We start from the raw sequence: 22,422 nt of genomic DNA, 5'->3' as shown, positions 1-22,422 counted from the left end.
CTTTTCACAGTCTGCCATTCAATTCAATATTTATTATACCATGTTATATCAGGCAGTGCAATGCTTCTCTCTCACATACACACAAAAACATACATCATTACATTAAATTTAATACACAGTTAGCCTTGAACATATATATAACTTAAACGTACTGCAAATATGGGACCTTGAATTATCACTCAAACATTTTGCAGAAGTTTCCTCATCATTACATTCAAGTATCATACTCAGGCATCAGCCATGTTCTGTTTGTATAACACAATGAAAACATGTAACTAGAATTTCTTCTTCATTCTAACTGCACTTTCTTCTTCAGAACCAAAAAGTAATTTATTTCATTACACAAAAGTTCCACCCTACATGCGGTGCTTTTCCTATTCTTTGGAAATTAATCAATATGTGGATTACATGCACCTGCAGTGAAGCTAGATCAACATTTGAAATGGAGTGTACGCATGGTAGTTTCCTCCTTAGTTCATAAAGATCTAATTAAGATAAGGCTACAAAAGTAGTACAAAAACATTTACCCACCCCAGTGTTGATGTCAGAAAAGATGATCTATGTGCCACTGTTGCTGACATTTGTTTTAAATGTAAGTCACATTTTTTCAGAATGTCTGCTGCTTTTGTTCTGCATTTGTTTTTAGGGGATATTTACAGTCATTTGATCTTTTAGCCCCACAAGTTCAACATATAACTATTTATCAGTGTAGAGAGAACAGAGATTATCATTAACATAATTATTGCCTGAAAGTGAAATAGTAACTTTCCATATTGACTGTTGTAGAAAACAGTATAATACATCTAAAGATGGTTCTGGTGAACACAAACTATTGATAAAGATAATGTTTGCAGCCTGGAAGTTAATTACTCCCATTGTTTCATGAGTCTCCAGTGTTGATAATTTGCTTGTTTCCATTAACATACAAGTAACCGTTGGATATGGCAACTGTATATGATTAGGAGCCACATCAGTCAGTGATCAGGACTGATTCCCCAAAAATTTAACAGAGCTAAACTCAAGGAAACAGAGAACATTTGAAAGAAATATGTAATCAAAGTAGCAATATACTATAGGGTGGTAAATATGTTGAATGTTTAAACTATATTACTCAAAATGTGTATTTTTTTCAAATATATACATAAAGCTATATATCTATATATATATATGTATGTATGTACATCTATATATATCTATAACGATAGATAGATAGATAGATAGATAGATAGATAGATAGATAGATAGATAGATAGATAGATAGATAGATAGATAGATAGATGAATAGATAAATAGATATAAATGCATAGCCATGATACAAATACAAATGAGTACAGGAAGCTTACTTTCATGAATCTGCAGATGTTGGTCATATGCGCACAATGTAAACTGCATAGTTTAAAATTAAGATGTTCTAATATGCGTATTCAATTTAAAATCATTTTAAAAGGTATGCAATTACAACATAGCCTTTGGAATGTTCTGTTTTATTTCACTAAATGTTACATTGGCTTGTAACAGAAGGCCAATAAACAATAAACTCTTTGGAGAATTGTGGTAAATATCTGAAAACATATATGGAAAATAGGAACCTATTTAACATATTGTCAATTTCTGCGAATTTCCTAAATTATAATTGCTGTAACAGCCCATTTTTAGAATCCTTGTTCTGTGTCTTATGTAAATGTGTGTGCTTCATGTGTGTTTTAAATGAATGGTCAAATTCTTAAACAAAATGGATATCTTTTAAGTGCCCGAATTACAAAAGAAACCGGACGAAAAAATGCCAATTGCAGTTCCTAAAAAGGAGGAAGTTGCACCACCAAAAGGTACAAGCCCACTTTATCTTTATCTTTTAATCAATCTGTTTCATTAGTGTCATTTCTGTGTAGCATATCTATGTTTGTCTTTGGTCTTAGTTCTGTGTGAAGTTTTATTGTTCCTTAAGTGTCCATGTATTTTAATGATCCTAAAATCTAAATAATATCTTTAAAGTCCCTGAACTGCAGAAGAGAGTTATTCCAGAGAAAAGGACACCCATTACTGTTCCTGTAAAAGAAGAGGCCCCGTCTGCTAAAGGTATACATATTCTTCTCTTTTACCTCTGTCTTAGAAATGCATAAGATGAGGGTCTTTTAGATTGCTTGGGATACTCTTATTCTTTTGCAACTGTTGAGTACCAGGTTTAAGTATTCCTAATAGAGACTAATGTTTTTAAAGTGCCCGTGCTCAGAAAAGTTGTACCTGAAGAAAAGAAGCTTATTCCTACTCCTAAGAGAGAAGAAATCACAACAGTCAAAGGTACATTGATTTTACACATAAATTATTTTAAACTTTTCCTATGCGTTTTTTGTGAGTGTTTAATCATGTCTATTTGTGAATATTTAGTGTACATTAAAGTGGAGCTATAGTAAGAGATTAAAACTTTAATACCTCCAATGCCATTAGTCGCCATTTTCAACTTCATCAATGGAAATCACATGCAACTCCCCACCCGCGCACACACACATACAAGTATGCCCTTCTGTCTCAAGGAATGACATGGTTCCATTATGAGAGAAGTTCCATGGATAATTCAACAGTTATAATTCCAACATGGCATTAATGTAGCCTCTCTAATGGCTAATACACCTTTGTTAAACATACATACTTCATTTTAACACAAGGGAAATGCCCATTCTAGCTTTTACAAGTTAACACTTTATTGTCAAATATTTCAATTAGAAAACGGGATTTCTAATATTGTAAACTGAATACACTTGTAGTGCCTGAGATGGAAAAGAAACCTGTTTTTGAAGAAAAAGTCACTGTCCCTGTTCCACACAGAAAAGAGGCACCCTCTCTTACAGGTACACATTTATATTTCATAAAACAATAAGACTTTCACAACACACTTTTTCTATCACATATAATGTGTGTGCCCAGTCTATCTATGTTTGCTTGTTGTATCCAGTCAATAGGAGATGTTACTATTGTGTTTGCTTTCCTTTGTCTTTCTTACTTTGCATTTTGTTTTTATTATGTTTGAATGCTTTTGAAATTCTGAACCAAAGGTACTTCTGTTAAAGTACCATAAATACGACGGAAACTTATCCCAGAAGAAAAAGTACTTATTTTAATCCCTAGGGACGGGGCTTCCAGCTATGAAAGATTGGAGCTTCATTAAATAACTCTTTTTCTTCAGTCTCATCCATTCTTGCTTCATTGTTTCAGTTAAATGTTCAACCTATCAACAAAGTCAGTATGTCCTTGTTGTCATTTTAATGTTTGTGAGATGCAACAGTCTACTTCTGTTGAATTAGTACATTCCTTTTCTATGAAATAACACCGCAGTGTTACTGCCCCTTTGTGTGTGTTTTGTATTTTGTATGTTGTTTTTTTACATGTATGCTTTTAACATTTCAAATCAAAGATACTGTCTTGAATGTGCCAGAAATACCAAAGAAAGAAGTTCCAGAGGAAAAAGTGCCTGTTCCAGTTCCTAAGAAGGAAAAGGCTCCAGTTGTGAAAGGTACATAGAAGCTTCATCAAACAATCACTCATTCTTTCATCAATCATCAGTAGCTTCCATACTTACTCCATCCGTAGAGTTAATGGTTCTGTCTGTCCTAGTCATCATGCCCTTGTTGTCAGTTTGATGTATGTACGTTTTAAGATTTACGAATGGAAAACACTTTTTTTAAAGTGCCAGAGTTGCCCAAGAGAATGGTGCAAGATGAAAAGGTGCCAATGACCATCCCAGAACAAGAAGACATGTCACCAGCTAAAGGTATACAGAAGCCCTTATATGTTTATAAAATGTGTAGTCCTTTTACATAATCACTTTCCATATTACAAGTACAACTATGTTCTGGAAACAAAAAAGTCAACACCAATGTTCTGCTGAAACACAATTCATTTTTAACCAGTTAAAGCAAATTACTGCTCACAACAAAGTGTTTTTTTAAATATTGTGATATGACTACTCATTCACAAAAACAATATATGCATTGCAGTATTATTAGGGGTACTCTGGACCTTAGGGAAACAATGAGCAACCCATTAGCAATGCAGGGCATTTGATAGAGGTGTTACTAAATTATGTGAACAGATAAGAGATCACTATAGACAATTTTTTCTTGTTAGGTTATTGAATTAGTAACTTGTCTTTTGTTTCTAATCCAAATGATAGTTTATTCAAATTGCCATTTTCTTTTTCATTGCCAAACCTTTATATAAATATCTGCACTTTTGTCAACTGTTAAAATAAACAAAAACACCGTTTTTGTTCATATAGTACAAAGAATATCTTTATATATAAAAACTGGGTCTAAAATAACTAACAAAAACTACTGAATATATTTAAAGTTCAAGAAGTGCCTATGGTAGCAGTTCCAGAGAAAAAGGTTCCAGCTGTTGTTCCAAAAAAAGTGGAGGCCCCACCTGCGAAAGGTACCTCTTTTTTCAATCTGTTATAGCCATAAAATCTATTATAGAGATAAATGTTGTCATTAAAAACATTTGTGGGGTTACAGAAGACAAGCTATAAGGAAATATGACAATTTGTAAGCTATACCCATAGCTCACACCAATCAATTCAGTTAAATATTCTCAATAACTTGTAATTGCTCTTCATTTGATCAGACAATAAAATGATACATAGCTTGTTTAACCCCCCTTTTCAATATTTAGAGGCTTATTTGAGGTAGAACAATAATGCTGGGTAAAGCAAAATATTGTCATCTTTTTATTTAGATTTTAATTGATACATTCAACATATTTTAGAGTATATATGTGAATTAAAAATCAATCTATATCTTTAAAGTTCCTGAGCTGCGTAAGCGAGTTGTCCCTGAGGAAAAAGTCAAGGTTCCACAAAAAGAAGAAGTTCCACCATTAAAAGGTATATGGAACCATTATTTCAAACTTTTCATATTTTAGCACCCGAACAAATAGAAAAATGTATTGTAATAATCAATGCAATACTACATGTCATCATGGCATGTGTAGATATATACAACACATTCTCAAAATGGTTGTATAATAGAAGCATGCATGGTTTAACCACGCGTGCCTCTACCACACAGCCAAAACCACAAATGCGTCTTAACCACGCATTCCTTTACCACACAATTTTGTGGTATAGGCATGAATGGTAAAGGGGTATGTGTGGCTACGGTCACCACAACCCCAACCACCCACACCCCTGACTGACCCCACCTACACACTTTCCTAAAACCCTGCCCCTTTACTAATGCTACCCCTACTCCACCTGTGCAGACTATTTATGTTTCCCTCCCCCTGCCCTGATTCCTAAAACCCTGCCCCTTTACTTACACTACACCCACCCCTGCACTGTTCCTTAAATTACCCCAACTCCTTCGATTGCCTAGAAACCTACCCACATCCCCCCAGCCCTAAAAACTACCCTGACTACCCATTCCCCTTCTACTGCCTTAAGATCTAAAACCTTGCCCCTTTACTTACACTACCCTGACCCCCCACCCAGCGCTTTCCCTTAAACTACCCCAACCCCTTCAATTGCCCTCCTTACTGTTCCCCTTTTAAAATATGGAGGTGGAGTGCATTGGTGTGGTTTTCCGTTTTGTTTTGTGTTATTTATCTGTAGTTGTAATGTGCATACCTGTTGTGGACCATCTACACAAAATGGCTTTCAAGTTTTTAAAATTCAAATATCTTTAAAGTGCCAGAACTGCGCAAGAAAGCTGTTCCTGAGGAGAAAATCCATGTTTCTGTGCCCAAAAAGGAGGAAGTTTCCACAGTTAAAGGTACTTGGAGTCTTCATCTGAATCCTCTATATTCATCAATCATTTTGTCTTGACAACATACCATCATGTTATCAAACTTCATAAAGTCATATGTACCAGTTTTTATATGTTGTCTTTTTGTGATACATGTGCAAATTAAGCTTCAGTAAATTTCAAATAAACGTGTTTCAAGTTTCTAAAACAAAGCTAATATCTTTGAAGTTCCTGAACTACCTGTAAAAGCTGTCCCAAAAGAAAAGGTTCTTACAGAGATATCTGAAGAGGAAACTTTCCCAGCAGTTAAAGGTACATTGAGTCCTCATTAAAATTTTAAATTGAGAACTCTTTTCTTGTGAAGTAGTAATCTTGAAATATACTCTGTCTGCTTTATAAAGCTGTCCGCTTTGTAGATTTATGTCTCCTGCTTGTCATTGCTGTCTGTAAATAGTTTCAAATGTTTACTAAAATCTTGCGATAACAAAACTTCGAAATAGGCCTAATGTCTTTGATAAAATCTTAACCCATTTCTAACTATATTGAAAAAAAGGAAAACTACTTTTTTATGCATGTAAAGTTCTTCTCTAAGGGTAAGCTCTGTAATTCATTCTGAAATCTAGTACCAACAAGTCACAGAAGTGTGGGATACTTATGCCTTTTCAAACGGAATAATTTGGTAGGTTATATAATTATTTCGTTAAAGGCCAGTTCAATGCACTAGGTACATGACTGCTCAATGTAAACATCCCATTAAATAATATTGAATTGAATAGCTTTTTTTCCTTTATGCTCACAATTCTGGTTGATTACAGTGATTCTTGAGGAATGATTACAAGTAATCTCTCAAATACACAAATATAAATGGCAGTATGCTATAATGTAATGTATAGATAAGTATTGTTATCATTTGCGCATAAAAGATAAAGTAGCCTTTGTGAATATACAGAGGACTATGTATTACATTGTATTATTGAACACAATGGAGTGTGAGCTATCAGCTACATAGAACTTTTATAAAAACCAAAATATCAGCATAATATGTATTGCTGCACTCTAATGGGAAACCTTATCATTCTGCAAATTGGTATGTGTGTGTTTGTATGTGTGTCAACACAGCATTCTCTTTAAATCCTCTTTAGGTGCATAATATCATTTTAGCAAATACTATGATTTGTTAGAGGTATTTTACCTCCCTCGCTTATGAATATTTCTGTATCTTGACCTATAAAAGTTTTGTTTGTAGCAAATCAAAATTCCTGTGGTAATACCAACATATTCCACCACTAGGGATAAGTTCTAGCATGCCCAGTAGAATCATTTTGTCCTCATTTCCTCTCTTAACTAATCACATTTGGTAATTCTACACGCATTAAATTCTGAAACCACTATGCTTAATATTTACTGGGTGCTCAATTTCCATATCATTCTAAATTTCAGATATACAGTGTTTCTCCACACAAATTGCACAAGGTTTTCCCTGTTTGTTACCAGAACCATGGCTTATAAGCATGCTGCTGCAGGATAAGGATACCTTATGGGGATGAAGCCCCATAAGGGAGTAACAAAGCATATCATATTCATATTCAAGTATACCTGGCAATTATAACTTTACATGTCTGTATATTTTCTATAAACTTGTTTTCTGCCTTTAAAGAGTAATTTTACTATGTGATTTCACTTACTCATATTTTAAAGAGCCTGAAATTCCTGAGAAAATCATACAAGAAGAAAAGGAACATGTTATCACACCAAAAATAAAAGAAGCTCCTCGAGCCAGAGGTATATAACTTGGCATGGCTAACTAACCTTTTCATCATTCCTAAAATAAGCAGCATAATCAATGACAATTATAATGATGCTTTAAAAGTATTACAGTCATTGACTTTAACACAAACACTAGTATCTATAGTTAAACGGTTTCTCATTAAGAGCATTCCTTCAATATAACCATGTACACACTGAACTATGACACAATATTTCATAGAAATGGATGTGCCTATGTGTGTTTGCACATTTTAAATAACCATAGATATATGTAATGATAATCACATGAACAGGAGATTAAAATAGGTACCCTCAAGAGGAAAAATAGATTTATATTAACCCTTAAAAACAATTTTCTAACTTTTGTAAATAATTAACTTTTTAGAATATTACTGCTTATAGCACATATCGCATATCAAATACCAGTTTATCCTTCATAATTCTGACAAAGTCAAACAAAAGTTCCCCAATTTTAAATAGATTTACATTTTCTTTACAATATCAATATTTTTAAAGAACCGGAGATACATAAGAAGGCTGTCCCTGAAAAGGTATACATTCCAGCGCCAAAGAAAGAAGACACCCCCAAATTGAAAGGTATTTCTGTTATCTCTACAAAGTATACCTTGATATCACCAGGCCACTTTTGTCTTCATTCAGTAGATTTATCATCATAATGTATTCATTCTGTATGTCTTTCATGCCTTTACTTTTCAATCCTTTATTGCTACCACCTTTAACTTCAAAATATAACATCCAGGGAACCAGCTGAATTACTCTCTTACATGTTCCCCACTACTTATGTTTGTGATGTTTGTACCCATCAGTATGAATTGTTTGTAAGTTAAAAGTCTAAATCCAAACTAATCTCTTTAAAGAACCTGAATTGCCAAAGAAGTTGGTCCCAGGAAAAGTACCCATGTCTGTTGCTAAGAAAGAAGTAGCCCTAAAAGAGAAAGGTACTTGACCTATTGAGTGACCTTGCATGAAATTCATGTTCACTACCAAATAGTTAATTAATTTATTATTTGATGTATTAATATGAGCAGATGGCAATTATTGTAATATCTACCAACATAAATACATCATGTATCTTGAAAGGCAAAGTTTGGTAAGGAGGGGAATGAGGGTTGAAAAATTAATTGTTATTCATTATTATATATTACGTGGCCAACTATTTATTTTCCCATCACCCTGTATTGAATTGTTTATACTATGAATGTCTAACAGCAACAACTAATATCTTTGAAGAAGCTGATGTACCAAGAAACGATTTCCACCAATTTACCTGAGCTGGTTCCCAACAAAGAATTTCCAAAACTAAAAAGTACTTAATTTCATCATTACATTATCACCATCTCTACATCATACACCATCTCATAAACATGTTTTTATAGTGGTGTGTTTTTGTCCAATGTCCAATTTTATTGTGTTCCTAAATTGAATGTTTATTTCAATTATCTCTATGTGGTCTTTCTCTTTACGATTTTATTAATTTTATGTTCGATCAGTCTATGTTTTATATTCTCACCAAAGAACCAAATGTAGGTCAAAGAGTGCACCATACTTTTACAACATGTCCTTATGTTTAAAAATATGAAGCGATTTACAAAAGGGGGGGTGGTGATGAACAGAGTGTCTGAATTGAGCAGACCACTCTTACCCAGTCCAAAGATCAGGGCTTGATCCATCACCGTTATTTATCTCACTGCCCCATCCTAGCTCAGAATCTGGCTATATGCAAATCAGTCTGTCCCTGGCCCAGTGCATCATGGGAACAGGGCAGACTAAACTACCAAGCCAATTCTTTACCAGAAAGGAGACAAGCTACCGGGGACCGGTTTCTGGCATTTCAGCCTCTTCGGCCCGGCTTGCTTGAATCCTGATGGAGCAGTGAGAAAGGGACTCATGTCTGAGTATACCCTGCCACACCTATAGTGGCCAAAATCGATTTACAAAAGGGGGGTGGTGATGAACAGAGTGTCTGAATTGAGCAGACCACTCTTACCCAGTCCAAAGATCAGGGCTTGATCCATCACCGTTATTTATCTCACTGCCCCATCCTAGCTCAGAATCTGGCTATATGCAAATCAGTCTGTCCCTGGCCCAGTGCATCATGGGAACAGGGCAGACTAAACTACCAAGCCAATTCTTTACCAGAAAGGAGACAAGCTACCGGGGACCGGTTTCTGGCATTTCAGCCTCTTCGGCCCGGCTTGCTTGAATCCTGATGGAGCAGTGAGAAAGGGACTCATGTCTGAGTATACCCTGCCACACCTATAGTGGCCAAAATCGATTTACAAAAGGGGGGTGGTGATGAACAGAGTGTCTGAATTGAGCAGACCACTCTTACCCAGTCCAAAGATCAGGGCTTGATCCATCACCGTTATTTATCTCACTGCCCCATCCTAGCTCAGAATCTGGCTATATGCAAATCAGTCTGTCCCTGGCCCAGTGCATCATGGGAACAGGGCAGACTAAACTACCAAGCCAATTCTTTACCAGAAAGGAGACAAGCTACCGGGGACCGGTTTCTGGCATTTCAGCCTCTTCGGCCCGGCTTGCTTGAATCCTGATGGAGCAGTGAGAAAGGGACTCATGTCTGAGTATACCCTGCCACACCTATAGTGGCCAAAATCGATTTACAAAAGGGGGGTGGTGATGAACAGAGTGTCTGAATTGAGCAGACCACTCTTACCCAGTCCAAAGATCAGGGCTTGATCCATCACCGTTATTTATCTCACTGCCCCATCCTAGCTCAGAATCTGGCTATATGCAAATCAGTCTGTCCCTGGCCCAGTGCATCATGGGAACAGGGCAGACTAAACTACCAAGCCAATTCTTAACCAGAAAGGAGACAAGCTACCGGGGACCGGTTTCTGGCATTTCAGCCTCTTCGGCCCGGCTTGCTTGAATCCTGATGGAGCAGTGAGAAAGGGACTCATGTCTGAGTATACCCTGCCACACCTATAGTGGCCAAAATCGATTTACAAAAGGGGGGTGGTGATGAACAGAGTGTCTGAATTGAGCAGACCACTCTTACCCAGTCCAAAGATCAGGGCTTGATCCATCACCGTTATTTATCTCACTGCCCCATCCTAGCTCAGAATCTGGCTATATGCAAATCAGTCTGTCCCTGGCCCAGTGCATCATGGGAACAGGGCAGACTAAACTACCAAGCCAATTCTTAACCAGAAAGGAGACAAGCTACCGGGGACCGGTTTCTGGCATTTCAGCCTCTTCGGCCCGGCTTGCTTGAATCCTGATGGAGCAGTGAGAAAGGGACTCATGTCTGAGTATACCCTGCCACACCTATAGTGGCCAAAATCGATTTACAAAAGGGGGGTGGTGATGAACAGAGTGTCTGAATTGAGCAGACCACTCTTACCCAGTCCAAAGATCAGGGCTTGATCCATCACCGTTATTTATCTCACTGCCCCATCCTAGCTCAGAATCTGGCTATATGCAAATCAGTCTGTCCCTGGCCCAGTGCATCATGGGAACAGGGCAGACTAAACTACCAAGCCAATTCTTAACCAGAAAGGAGACAAGCTACCGGGGGCCGGTTTCTGGCATTTCAGCCTCTTCGGCCCGGCTTGCTTGAATCCTGATGGAGCAGTGAGAAAGGGACTCATGTCTGAGTATACCCTGCCACACCTATAGTGGCCAAAATCGATTTACAAAAGGGGGGTGAGAATTGGCTTTTGTAGTTTGGTTTGCCCTGTTCCCATCATGCACTGGGACAGGAACAGACTAATTTGCATACAGCCAGGTTCTGAAACTGGGATGGTGCAGTGAGCTAAAAAACGGTGTTGGATCTAGCCCTGATCTCTTGACTGGGTGAGAGTATTCTGTTTAATTCAGAGACTCTGTCCCTCACCACCCCTTGTTGTAAATATTTTTGTCCACCCTAAGCGTGGAAGGGTATACTCAGATGTGAGTCCCTTGCTCATTGCACCATCAGGATTCAAGCAAGCCGGGCCGAAGAGGCTGAAATGCCAGAAACCGGTCCCCGGTAGCTTGTTTCCTTCCCAGTGTAAGAATTGGCTTTTGTAGTTTGGTTTGCCCTGTTCCCATCATGCACTGGGACAGGAACAGACTAATTTGCATACAGCCAGGTTCTGAAACTGGGATGGTGCAGTGAGCTAAAAAACGGTGTTGGATCTAGCCCTGATCTCTTGACTGGGTGAGAGTATTCTGTTTAATTCAGAGACTCTGTCCCTCACCACCCCTTGTTGTAAATATTTCTGTCCACCCTAAGCGTGGAAGGGTATACTCAGATGTGAGTCCCTTGCTCATTGCACCATCAGGATTCAAGCAAGCCGGGCCGAAGAGGCTGAAATGCCAGAAACCGGTCCCCGGTAGCTTGTTTCCTTCCCAGTGTAAGAATTGGCTTTTGTAGTTTGGTTTGCCCTGTTCCCATCATGCACTGGGACAGGAACAGACTAATTTGCATACAGCCAGGTTCTGAAACTGGGATGGTGCAGTGAGCTAAAAAACGGTGTTGGATCTAGCCCTGATCTCTTGACTGGGTGAGAGTATTCTGTTTAATTCAGAGACTCTGTCCCTCACCACCCCTTGTTGTAAATAAAAATATGAAGCAGCATAAGTAGGGCGAGAAGATTTGCTGTATGTGTCTCTTCTGGTTCTTCAAAATGAGCATTGTTTGCAAAGGATTTGCTTTCAATCACTCGTGATACCCATGTAGTAGTAGAACCTCCTTTCAAATATATCTTATGCTAGCAAGTTATTCTAATTCGGATGTGTGTATATGACACACAATCATAATCTTGGTCACAGCAATGTTTTCATGTAAAACTATGCACATTGGCAGTATCAGAACATGTGTTTTAAAACCTGAATCCACTGTTGAAGCAGACAGCAAATCTGTGAATTATGTGCAGGAGTCCCCTCCATCCCTATTTTGACTTCTCTGCTTCTGTTAGAAAAAGCATCAGATAGCTTGCACTTTGTGTTCTTTTTTCTGGGAGGAACAAGTATAATTAAAGCTAACAGGGAAGTATGATGATGCAGAAACTGAAGATTCACACCATGCTATAGTAATAATTGAAGAACCATGAAAATCCAAGTGTGAACTAAGCATAAGCCCATCTCTTCCATAAGCTCACATTTGTTATGTGAAGGTACCAAATTTATGATGCTAAAACAAAACAAATCTATTTTAAAGAAACAGAAGCACCTAAGAAGATTACACCTGAGAAAAAAGCTGTATCTGTTCCAGTGGAAGAAGAAGCTCCCAAAGTGAAAGGTATATAACCTCTTTCCTAGAAGCTTTACAATTACTTCATTACATCTCCACATTGCTGACTATTGCACCACTTAGTTTTCAAGAAAGATAAGCTTGATCTTTTCCTTGTTTATATCATTCTACAATTTGTGTTATGTCTCATTGTTTTCTGTTGTGTAACTAACAAAAATAATATCTTTAAAGTGCCTGAAATGCCTAAAAAAGTGGACTATGAGAAAAAAGTACTCATCCCTGTTCCTACAGAAGAGGATGTGCCACCAGCAAAAGGTACTTGATAGTCCTGTAATTTCTTTTTGAAAATATGTTTGTTCTGAGGTTATGATGCCACTGAACTGTTTTCAAAACCTAAAAAGAAAACGTTATCTTTAAAGTGGCAGAGAAGCCCAGGAAGGCTGTTCTGGAAGAAAAAGTTCCTCCCACTCTTCCTACAAAGGAAGAAGTTTCACCAAAGAAAGGTACAAGCATCTCTGAAGGCAATTTTCTAAAAGACCTTTTCATCCCTAAGACTAACACCTTTAAGGTCTGATTGTGTTGTACTGTACCTGATTGCCATGTGCTTTTTGGCGCATCAAATCTGTGTATCTTATAACATTTGACATTACTACTGCTATCATTTTCATGGTCAATTAGAAGGTACTCCCTAAATTGTGCTTGATGGTTTCTCATAATATTGACTGGAGAACCATTCAATAACATTAGTAATAACTATTCCAGGCTAGTAACTTATATTTTATCTCTACCAATTCTCTACAATATCTCTACAAATGGAGATCAACAGTCTATATTTGTCTTCATTCAGTAGTTTATTCATGTACATGGTGTAATCATTCAGTATGGCTTTCATGTTTATATGCCTGTCCTATGTCTTTTGTTTGCTAATATCATCTTTAACTTCAAAATAGCCCACACGAGTGGAGAGACTTCTTTAATGACAGTCTTACTTTTCCCTCACTAATTTTACATATGTATGATATGTGTGTTGCCTAGTAATGTAATGTGTTGTATACTAAATGTCTAAATCAAAACTAATCTCTTTAAAGAACCTGAACTTCCCAAGAAGGTGGTCCCAGGAAAAGCACCCACTTCTGTTGCTAAGAAAGAAGTAGCTCTAGAAGAGAAAGGTATTTGAGCTATTCAGAGACCTTGCATTGACTGCACATGCTCAACTAATTAATTTATGAGTTTCTCAGATGTATTGATATGAGCAGATGCCAATCATTGTAATATCCAAAATTATAAATACATAACGTATCTGAAAGGCAACATTATATAACAGGGAAATGAGGGCTGAAAAATCCTGCATGTTCAATATTGCGTTTGAGTGTCCAACTATTTGTTCCCATCGCCAACTATTGTATTGCTTGCACTATGAACAACTGGCTAAAAAAAAACTAATATCTTTAAAGAACCTGAAGTGCCAATGAAGAAGATTCCTGAAAAAGTACCTCAGTTGGTTCCCAAGAAAGAAGTTTCAAAATTCAAAGGTATTTCAATTCATCCTTGGTCTGTCACCATCACTTCATCATATACCAACCCCAAAAGCATTTATTTTTTAAATATAAGCATTGTTTTGTTGAACACCGTCTTTTATTGTTTTGTGTCTTTTCAGTTACTTGTATGTGCTCTTTCTGTTCACTCTTTTGTTAATTCAATGTCAGATCTGTTTATGTTTCATCTTTTTCATCTATCTTCAACATTTCCTTAAGCACATCAACAAGAATGTGCTACACTTTTACTACATGACTTTAGGTGTACAAATTTAAAGCAGCACATCAAGGCTGACAGGATTTTATGCATTTGTCTCCTCTTGTACAGCTGAATATACTTGATTGGCTTGCACAAGCTTTGATTTCAATCACTTGTGATAGATATATAACAAACTACTTTCAGATGTATATCACACTACCAAGCAATTCTAATTGTGATGTGTTCATATGATACACAGTCATAAGCTTGGTTACAAATATATTTCCTGTATAGCACTATACACATTGGTAGTATCAGAACGTGTGTTATAAGCTTCAATTTGCAGATGAAATAGGTAGTAAATGTGTGCACAATTCGTAATCCCCTCTAATCTGTCTTAATTTCCAAGCAAATTTAGAATAATTATCAAATACTCCAAACTAGCTTGTACTTTCCTTTCAATGACTTGTGATAGATAAGTAGTGGAAACTTATTTCAAATGTATGTTACATTACCAAGCAATTCTAATTCTAATGTCCACTCTACATATATTACACAATCATGCACATGTTATCTGGTATAACACTGTACACATTAGCAGCATCAGAGCATGTTTTTAAACCCCAAGCCATAGGTGAAAGAGACAGCAGGTGTGGGCATTCTTTGTAGGAGCCCCTTTTTATTTCCAGCCTTATGGTAAAAAAGCATAAGACAGTGTAAAATTGCCTGTGCTTTGTTTATTCTGCTCATCTGTATTTCTCAGGACAAAAAGGAGCTCTGATTAAATTAAAAAGACTGGGGATTTTTATGATAGCAGAGTGAGTCTGTGTTGTCATGGCATGCTAGTACTGACATCATTATGTCCAAAATGTTTTTGTGAATTTTATAAATATAATGGAAATACCAGTCATTCAGCTAGAAATTGAGTGAGCTTCTATTGCTTTTTATAGGAAAAGCAAGCTTAGTCAAAGCTAAAAAGTCTAATATGATGAGGCAGTAAGTGAGGGTTTGAAACATGCTTTCACAAAATTGAAGAATATTGACCAGCAAGTGTGAACTAAAAGTAAGCACATAATTTCCATAAGCTTACATTTGTCATGTGGCAGGAGCACATTTATCGGTCTAAAACAAAACTAATATCTTTTAAAGAACCAGAAGTGCCCAAGACGATTACACCTGAGAAAAAAGCTGTACCTGTTCCAGTGAGTGACGAGCCTCCAGAAGTGAAAGGTACATCACCTCCTTCCTAGAAGTTTTACAATTACTTTATTACAACTCCACATTGCTAGGTATTGCACCAATGAGACTTCAAGAAATATAAGCTTAATCTCTTTCCTTGTCTATGTATGTCTATCTCTGTGTTGTATTTTGTCTTATGTTTGGTGTTGTTTTACTAAAAAAAACATAATATCTTTAAAGTGCCTGAAGTGCCTAGAAAAGTACAGCGTGAGGAAAAAGTTCACACCCTTGTTCCTACAAAAGAGGAGACTATTCCCGCAAGACTCATGCTTCATGGTACTCAAATTAAATTTTGAAAATATTTTTATTATGAGGTTATGATCCCACTGAATCATTTTCAAAATCTTAAAATAAACATATTATTTTTAAAGTCACAGAAGAGCCCAAGAAAGCTCTTTGGGAAGAAAGAGCTCCTCCTAAAGAGGAAGAAGTTGAACCAAAGAAAGGTACATCACTCTCTTAAGGCATTTTTCTAAATGACTTTTTCTTTCTTAGAAGTAAAATATTTAGGGCTTAATTCAGTTTCATTTGACCTCTTTGTGAAGTGTTTTGGCACAATAAAACCTGTGTACCTCATAACACTTAAAAGTTCAACTTTGTGGGCAGTTGCAGTTTGAAGGTACTAATCGATTACATATAGTATAATTGATGGTTTCACATTTATTGGCTGTGGCACCATTCAATTACATTTCTAATATTTATTCAAGGATAGCTTACTTTATATATTATTGCTACAAAGTATACTTTCAGATCAGCAGTTTTCATTCCTTTAGATTAATCATCAACATGATGCATTAATCCTGTGTGTCTTTCTTGTTTCTATGCTTGTACTTTGTCAGTCATTTGCTAATATCTATAACTTCAAAATATACAGTATCTGTGGAAAATACCTGAATGGCAGTCTTACTTTTCTCAGACTAATTTCACTTGTGTGTGACATGTATGATGTGCCCATTGATGTAATGTGTTCTTTTGTGAAATGTCTAAATCAAAACTAATCTCTTCAAAGAATTGGAACTGCCCAAGAAGGTGGTACCAGGAAAAACACCCACTTCTGTTGCTAAGAAAGACGTAGTCCTAAAAGAGGAAGGTACTTGAGCTATTCAGAGACCTTGCATGAAATGCACCTTTACTACCAACTAAACAGGGGAAGGAGATTGAAAAATTCATACATTTTCAATATTATATAGGAGTGTCCACCTATTTTTCCCCATCACATTGTATTGTACTGTTTGCACTCTGAATGTCTGGCTAACAAAAATGACTAATATGTTTAGAGAACCTAAGTGCCAAATAAGACAACTCCACAGAAAGTGCCCAATTTGGTTCCAAAGAAAGAAGTTCCAAAATTCAAAGTTACTTCCATCCATTATTATAATGTCACTATCACTCCGTTATACACCAAATACTAAGGCATTTATTTATGTGTATTAGTGTTGTTTTAGTGAACACCTTATTTTAATGAGGTTTTAACATTGTGGGACAGATTTTTCAAGGTTTTCGGTCGCCCATGCCCCACAAAAGGGCGTGCAAGGCCCACGCAAAACCTAAGTGTGATTTATCAACCATGCAAGGCCACCGATGCGTGGCCCTGCATGGTCTGATATATCCAGAGTAACACAAGGCAGCGCAAATTGTTGGCTTGTGTTACTCTGCATCAGGAAGGCATTCCATGAGTGGTGTGTGGGTTTTCCCATGCATCCAGCCTTGGATTTTGACACATTCCAAGATTTACCATTAGTGGTAGACCTGGGATTGCATCAAAATGCTACGCCTCCCCAGATAAGGCATAATTAGGAGAAATATCTTTATTTCTCCATGTTTTTTCCTCTTTCTACGTGTGCTGATGAATACAGCACACTAGAAAGAGGAAAAAGCCTCTCAGGATTCTTGTTGTGCAGGAAGGTGTCACTTCCTGCTCAAAAACAATCCTACCTAAAAAGCAGGCACACTTGCACCATAACACAAGGGTCCCTGCATTGGCGCTAGGCAACCAAAAGTGCACCAGCTCTAGGAAATGAAAGAATGCACCTTATAATGGTAATACAGTACATTCCTGCACTTTCCCTTTCACACAGCAAAGATACATCTGGCCTTGTGTTTCTTAGATGAATATTTTTTCAATTACTTTTATGTGGTGTTTCTGTTCACACTTTTGTTAATGTTATATCAGATCTGTTATGTGTCATGTTTCTCATCCAATAACAAATGTTCTTAACCGCATCAAAGAGAATGTGTCATACTTTCATTACATGTCCATATGTACAATTAGGCTGGGAGGATTCACTGTACTTGCCTCCTCTTGTACTGTGTCATGAGCTTAATTGGCTTGTAGAAGCTTTGCTTGCAATTACTTGTTTTGAATATATAGTTGGAACTTATTTTAAATGTGTGTTAAGCCACCAAGCAATTCTAATTGTGATGTGTTCATATGATATACAGTCATAAGCTTGGTTATAAGTACCTTTTCCTACACAGCACTGTACGCATTGGTAATATCAAAACATGTTTTAAACCCAAGTCCACAGCTGGATCAGACAGCAAGTGTGTGCATGATTTGGAGGAGTCCCTTATACCCAAATGCAGATAGATTATTATGACAACAGAGTGAAGACTGATTTATCATGTCATGCTGACATTACGATGTACAGATATTTTCTGTCAACATTAGAAATATAATGAAAACATCAGTCATTCAGATAAAAAGCCGGTGAACTTCTAAAGCTTTCACAGGGAAGAATGAGCAAAGTCAAAGCTAACAAGTCAAATATAATGAGGCAGTAGCTGAGAGTTCAATATATTATTTTAGAGGAATTGAGGAACTATGGCCTGCAAGTGCAAGTGTGGACTAATAAAACTACATCATTTCCATAAGCTCACATGTGTCAAGTGGAGGAGCATGTTCATTACTCTAAAACAATACTAATATCTTTTAAAGAACCAGAGGTGCCCAAGATTACACTGCAGAAAAAGGCTGTACCAGATCCAGTGAGAGAAGAAGTTCTAGAAGTGAAAGGTATACCACCTCCTTTCTAGAAGCTTTCCAATTACTTTATTACATCTCTACCTTGTTGTGTATTGCACTAATAAAACTTCAAGAAAGTCTATGTCTTTGTAGACTTTGTATTAAGTCTCATTGTTTAGTGTGTTGTGTAACTAAAAATCTGTAATATCTTTAAAGTGCCTAAAGTGTCAAGGAAAGTGGACCATGAGGAAAAAGTACACATTCCTGTTACTACGAAAGAAGAAACCCCACTATCAAGAGGTACACTCATTCATAATCGTCCAGAAATTAACTTTTGAATATATACAGTTCCTTCTGAGGTTATGATTCCTCTGAACCATTTTCAAAATCCTAAAAAGAAAATGTTATTTTTAAAGTGACAGAGGAGCCCAGAAAAGCTGTTCTGGAAGAAAAAGCCACTTCTAAAGAGAAAGAAGTTGAACTGAAGAAAGGTACATGCATCTCCAAAAGCAGTTTTCAAAAGAACGTATTTTTCTTCCTTAACACTAACATCTTAGAAGTTTAATTTTGTTCAATTGTACTATTCATCAAGGGTTTTTTGGGCACAATAACACCTATATATCTCGTAACGTTCAAAGGTACATCTGCATTCATTGTCATGGTTAATTAGAAAGAATTGACCTACTACCCCTATTGTGGTTGATGGTTTCTCGTGTATTGACAGGTGTACTATACCATTCATTTATAATAATTATTCTAGGAGAGTTAACTTTATATTTTGTCTCTACAAAATATCCCTTGAGATTAGCAGTATATATTTGTCTTCATTTAGTAGATTATTCATTTAAATGATGTAATCATTATGTCCCATGGCTATCATCTGCTAATGTCATCTCTAACTTATAAACACAATATCTTGGTGGGAGATGGGTACTACTTAAATGTCCCCTGCTAATGTCACGTGTAAGATATGTATGCTGTGTGTGTTGTGCCTATTGGTGTAAAAATGTGTTGTTAAATGTCTAACTCCAAACTAACCTCTTTAAAGAACTGGAAGTGCCTAAGAAGACGGTCCCAGGAAAAGCACCCAATTCTGTTGCTCAGAAAGGAGTATCCCTAAAAGAGAAAGGTACTTTAATTAGTCAGAGACCCTGTATGAAATGCCCATCTACTACCAACTAATTTATTATGAGATATGAGCAGATGCCGATCATTATAAAATCTACAAATGTAACTACATAATGTATCTTAAAGGGAAGATTCTATAAACAGGGGAAGGAGGGCTGAAATTTCCTACATTTTCAATATTATATTGTGTTTAGGAAAAGCTTGAAAACTCACCTGTTCTCCCTGTAACTCCATCTATGCACCTGACTTCTTTCCACAGCGCGGGGACACGCCGAGATGGCGTCACCAGGCGCTTTATAAACTCCTTTGTTGTTGTTGTTGTTGTTGTGTCCGCCTATTTTCCCATCACCTTGTATTTTACTGATTGCGCCATGAATGTCTCACTAACAACTAATATCTTTAAAAAATCTGAAGTGCCAAAAAAGGCAATTCCACAAAAAGCACCCATGTTTGTTCAAAAGAAAGAGGTCCTAAATTCACAGGTACTTACATTCATCATTACAATGTCACCATAACTCCATTATACACCAGTGTCTAAAGCATTTATTTTTGTGGTTTTGAACACCTTATTTTAATGTGGTTTTAACACAAATGTAGACCTACGCTTTTGTGCAAGTTTACGTTTGGTTTGGAATTCACAAAACTGCATTTAAATAGTACATTTATGAGACCGGAGACTCCACACTTTGTACTGAAAAAGATAGCCATGTTTTATCTTTTTATGTGTGGAGTGCTCCGCCCCAAATGTGCAGTCTCTGCACTTGTATAGTTACTATTTAAATGCAGATTTGTGAATTCCAAAACATACACAAACATGTAAGTTTACCTTTGTGAATCACTCCCTGGGTTTCTTAGATGAATGTTTTCAATTAATTGTATGTGGTGTTTCTGTTTACTCTTGTTAATATTATGTAAGATCTGTTTACGTTTCATATTTCTCAACTATTTATAACATTTGCTTAACCACATCAAAGACAATGACCCATACTTTTACTACCTGTCCCTATGTATCCTTAGAATGAGAGCATTCTCTGTATTTGCCTCCTCTTGAACTGTCAAATTAACTTAATTGGCTGGCAGTTGTTTTTCTTTCATTCACTTGTGATTGATATAAAGTAGGAACTTGTTTTAAATTAGTATTACGGGATAAAGCTATTGTAATTGTGATGTGTTCATATTATGTATCATAAGCTTGGTTACAATAATTTTTCCTACGTAGCACTATACGTATAGATAGTATCAGAACATGTGTTTTTACATCCCAGCCCACTGGTGAAACAGCACATCCGTGCATGATTTGTAGGAGTCCCCTATAATCCATTTACATTTCTAAACTTCTCCTAGAAAAAGCATCAAATAGTGCAAACTACCTTGTACATTGTTTACACTGTTCATCAGTATTGCCCAGGTAGAAGAGAAGGAGCAGTGTTAAAATATAAACAACTGGGGTTAGTTATGATAGCAAATAGTGATATGTCATGCCATGTTAGTACTGCCATTACTAAATCAAGATAGTTTCTGTCAGTGTTAAAAATATAATGAAAACACCAGTCATTCAGATGAAAAGACAGTGAGCTTCTAATGCTTTTTTTGGGAAGAATGAGCACAGCCAAAGCTAACAAGTCAAATATAATGAGGCAGTAATTGATGATTCAAAATATTTTTTAATAATAATTGAGGAACTGAAACCTACAAGTGCAAGTGTGGGCTAAACATAATTTCCAAAAGTTCATATTTGTCATGCAGCGGGAGCATGTTATCAGTCTAAAACAAAACTAATATCTTTTAAAGAACCAGAGGTACCCAGGATTACACCTCAGAAAAAAGCTGTGCCTGTTCCAGCAAGAGAAGAAGTTCCAGACGTGAAAGGTACACCACCACCTCCTAGAAGCTTTACAATTACTTTATGACATCTCCACCTTGTTATGCATTGCACTAAAAACCCATAATATCTTTAAAGTGCCTGAAATGTCTCGGAAAGTGGACCAAGAGGACAAATTACACATTCCTTTTACTACAGAAGAAGAAACCCCACCGGCAAGAGGTACCCTCATTCTTGGTAGTTCTGAAATTCACTTTTGAATATATACATTTTCTTCTGAAATTATGATGCTATTGAACTGTTTTTTGAAATCCTAATAAGAAAATGTTATTGTTAAAGCGACAGAGGAGCCCAGAAAAGCTGTTCTGAAAGAAAAAGCTCCTCCCACTCCTCCTAAAAAGGATGAAGTTGAATCGAAGAAAGGTACATGCATCTCTGAAGGCAATTTTTGAACATCTTTTTCTTCCTGAACACTATCATCATAAAGGTTTAATTGTGTTTCATTGTACCTGTTCATGTGCTTTTTGACACAATAAAACCTGTGTCTCTCTTAACATTTAAATGTACAACAGCCTTCATTGTCATGGGCAGTTAAAAGGTATTGCTCTACGACCTGTATTGTGGTTGATGGTTTTGTTTGGGGCACCATTCTATTACATTTGTAATAATTATTCAAGATACTTAACTATATATTTTATCTCTACGAATTATGCCTTGAGATCAGAAGCCTATGTGTGTCTTTCAATTTTCCTACACCTGTCCTATGACTATCATTTGGAAAATATCTTCAACTTCAAAACAGAGCATC

General features: G+C 36.6%; 1 protein-coding gene across 1 annotated transcript in view; it reads left to right on the top strand.

Annotated features, from left to right (window-relative positions):
• The window catches only part of TTN (titin), a 380,526-nt gene that overhangs the window by 199,427 nt on the left and 158,677 nt on the right, over positions 1–22,422 (top strand). Inside the window, exons 136-164 of the mRNA XM_086956205.1 lie at positions 1,749–1,826; positions 1,993–2,076; positions 2,218–2,298; positions 2,763–2,846; positions 3,410–3,508; positions 3,683–3,766; positions 4,345–4,428; positions 4,802–4,879; positions 5,682–5,765; positions 5,967–6,050; positions 7,437–7,520; positions 8,022–8,102; positions 8,384–8,464; positions 12,694–12,774; positions 12,958–13,041; positions 13,146–13,229; positions 13,815–13,895; positions 14,181–14,258; positions 15,610–15,690; positions 15,880–15,975; positions 16,071–16,145; positions 16,709–16,789; positions 18,638–18,715; positions 18,881–18,964; positions 19,081–19,155; positions 19,713–19,793; positions 21,584–21,661; positions 21,753–21,836; positions 21,954–22,037. Coding sequence (XP_086812331.1) covers positions 1,749–1,826; positions 1,993–2,076; positions 2,218–2,298; positions 2,763–2,846; positions 3,410–3,508; positions 3,683–3,766; positions 4,345–4,428; positions 4,802–4,879; positions 5,682–5,765; positions 5,967–6,050; positions 7,437–7,520; positions 8,022–8,102; positions 8,384–8,464; positions 12,694–12,774; positions 12,958–13,041; positions 13,146–13,229; positions 13,815–13,895; positions 14,181–14,258; positions 15,610–15,690; positions 15,880–15,975; positions 16,071–16,145; positions 16,709–16,789; positions 18,638–18,715; positions 18,881–18,964; positions 19,081–19,155; positions 19,713–19,793; positions 21,584–21,661; positions 21,753–21,836; positions 21,954–22,037 — 2,391 coding nt within the window. The remainder of the gene's footprint in view (positions 1–1,748; positions 1,827–1,992; positions 2,077–2,217; positions 2,299–2,762; positions 2,847–3,409; positions 3,509–3,682; positions 3,767–4,344; positions 4,429–4,801; positions 4,880–5,681; positions 5,766–5,966; positions 6,051–7,436; positions 7,521–8,021; positions 8,103–8,383; positions 8,465–12,693; positions 12,775–12,957; positions 13,042–13,145; positions 13,230–13,814; positions 13,896–14,180; positions 14,259–15,609; positions 15,691–15,879; positions 15,976–16,070; positions 16,146–16,708; positions 16,790–18,637; positions 18,716–18,880; positions 18,965–19,080; positions 19,156–19,712; positions 19,794–21,583; positions 21,662–21,752; positions 21,837–21,953; positions 22,038–22,422) is intronic.

This window comes from Lissotriton vulgaris, chromosome 2_1 (assembly GCF_964263255.1).
Source record: "Lissotriton vulgaris chromosome 2_1, aLisVul1.2, whole genome shotgun sequence".
Lineage (NCBI taxonomy): Eukaryota > Metazoa > Chordata > Amphibia > Caudata > Salamandridae > Lissotriton > Lissotriton vulgaris.
Note: the sequence above shows the minus strand (reverse complement) of the source record. Positions and strands in the feature narration are given on the sequence as shown.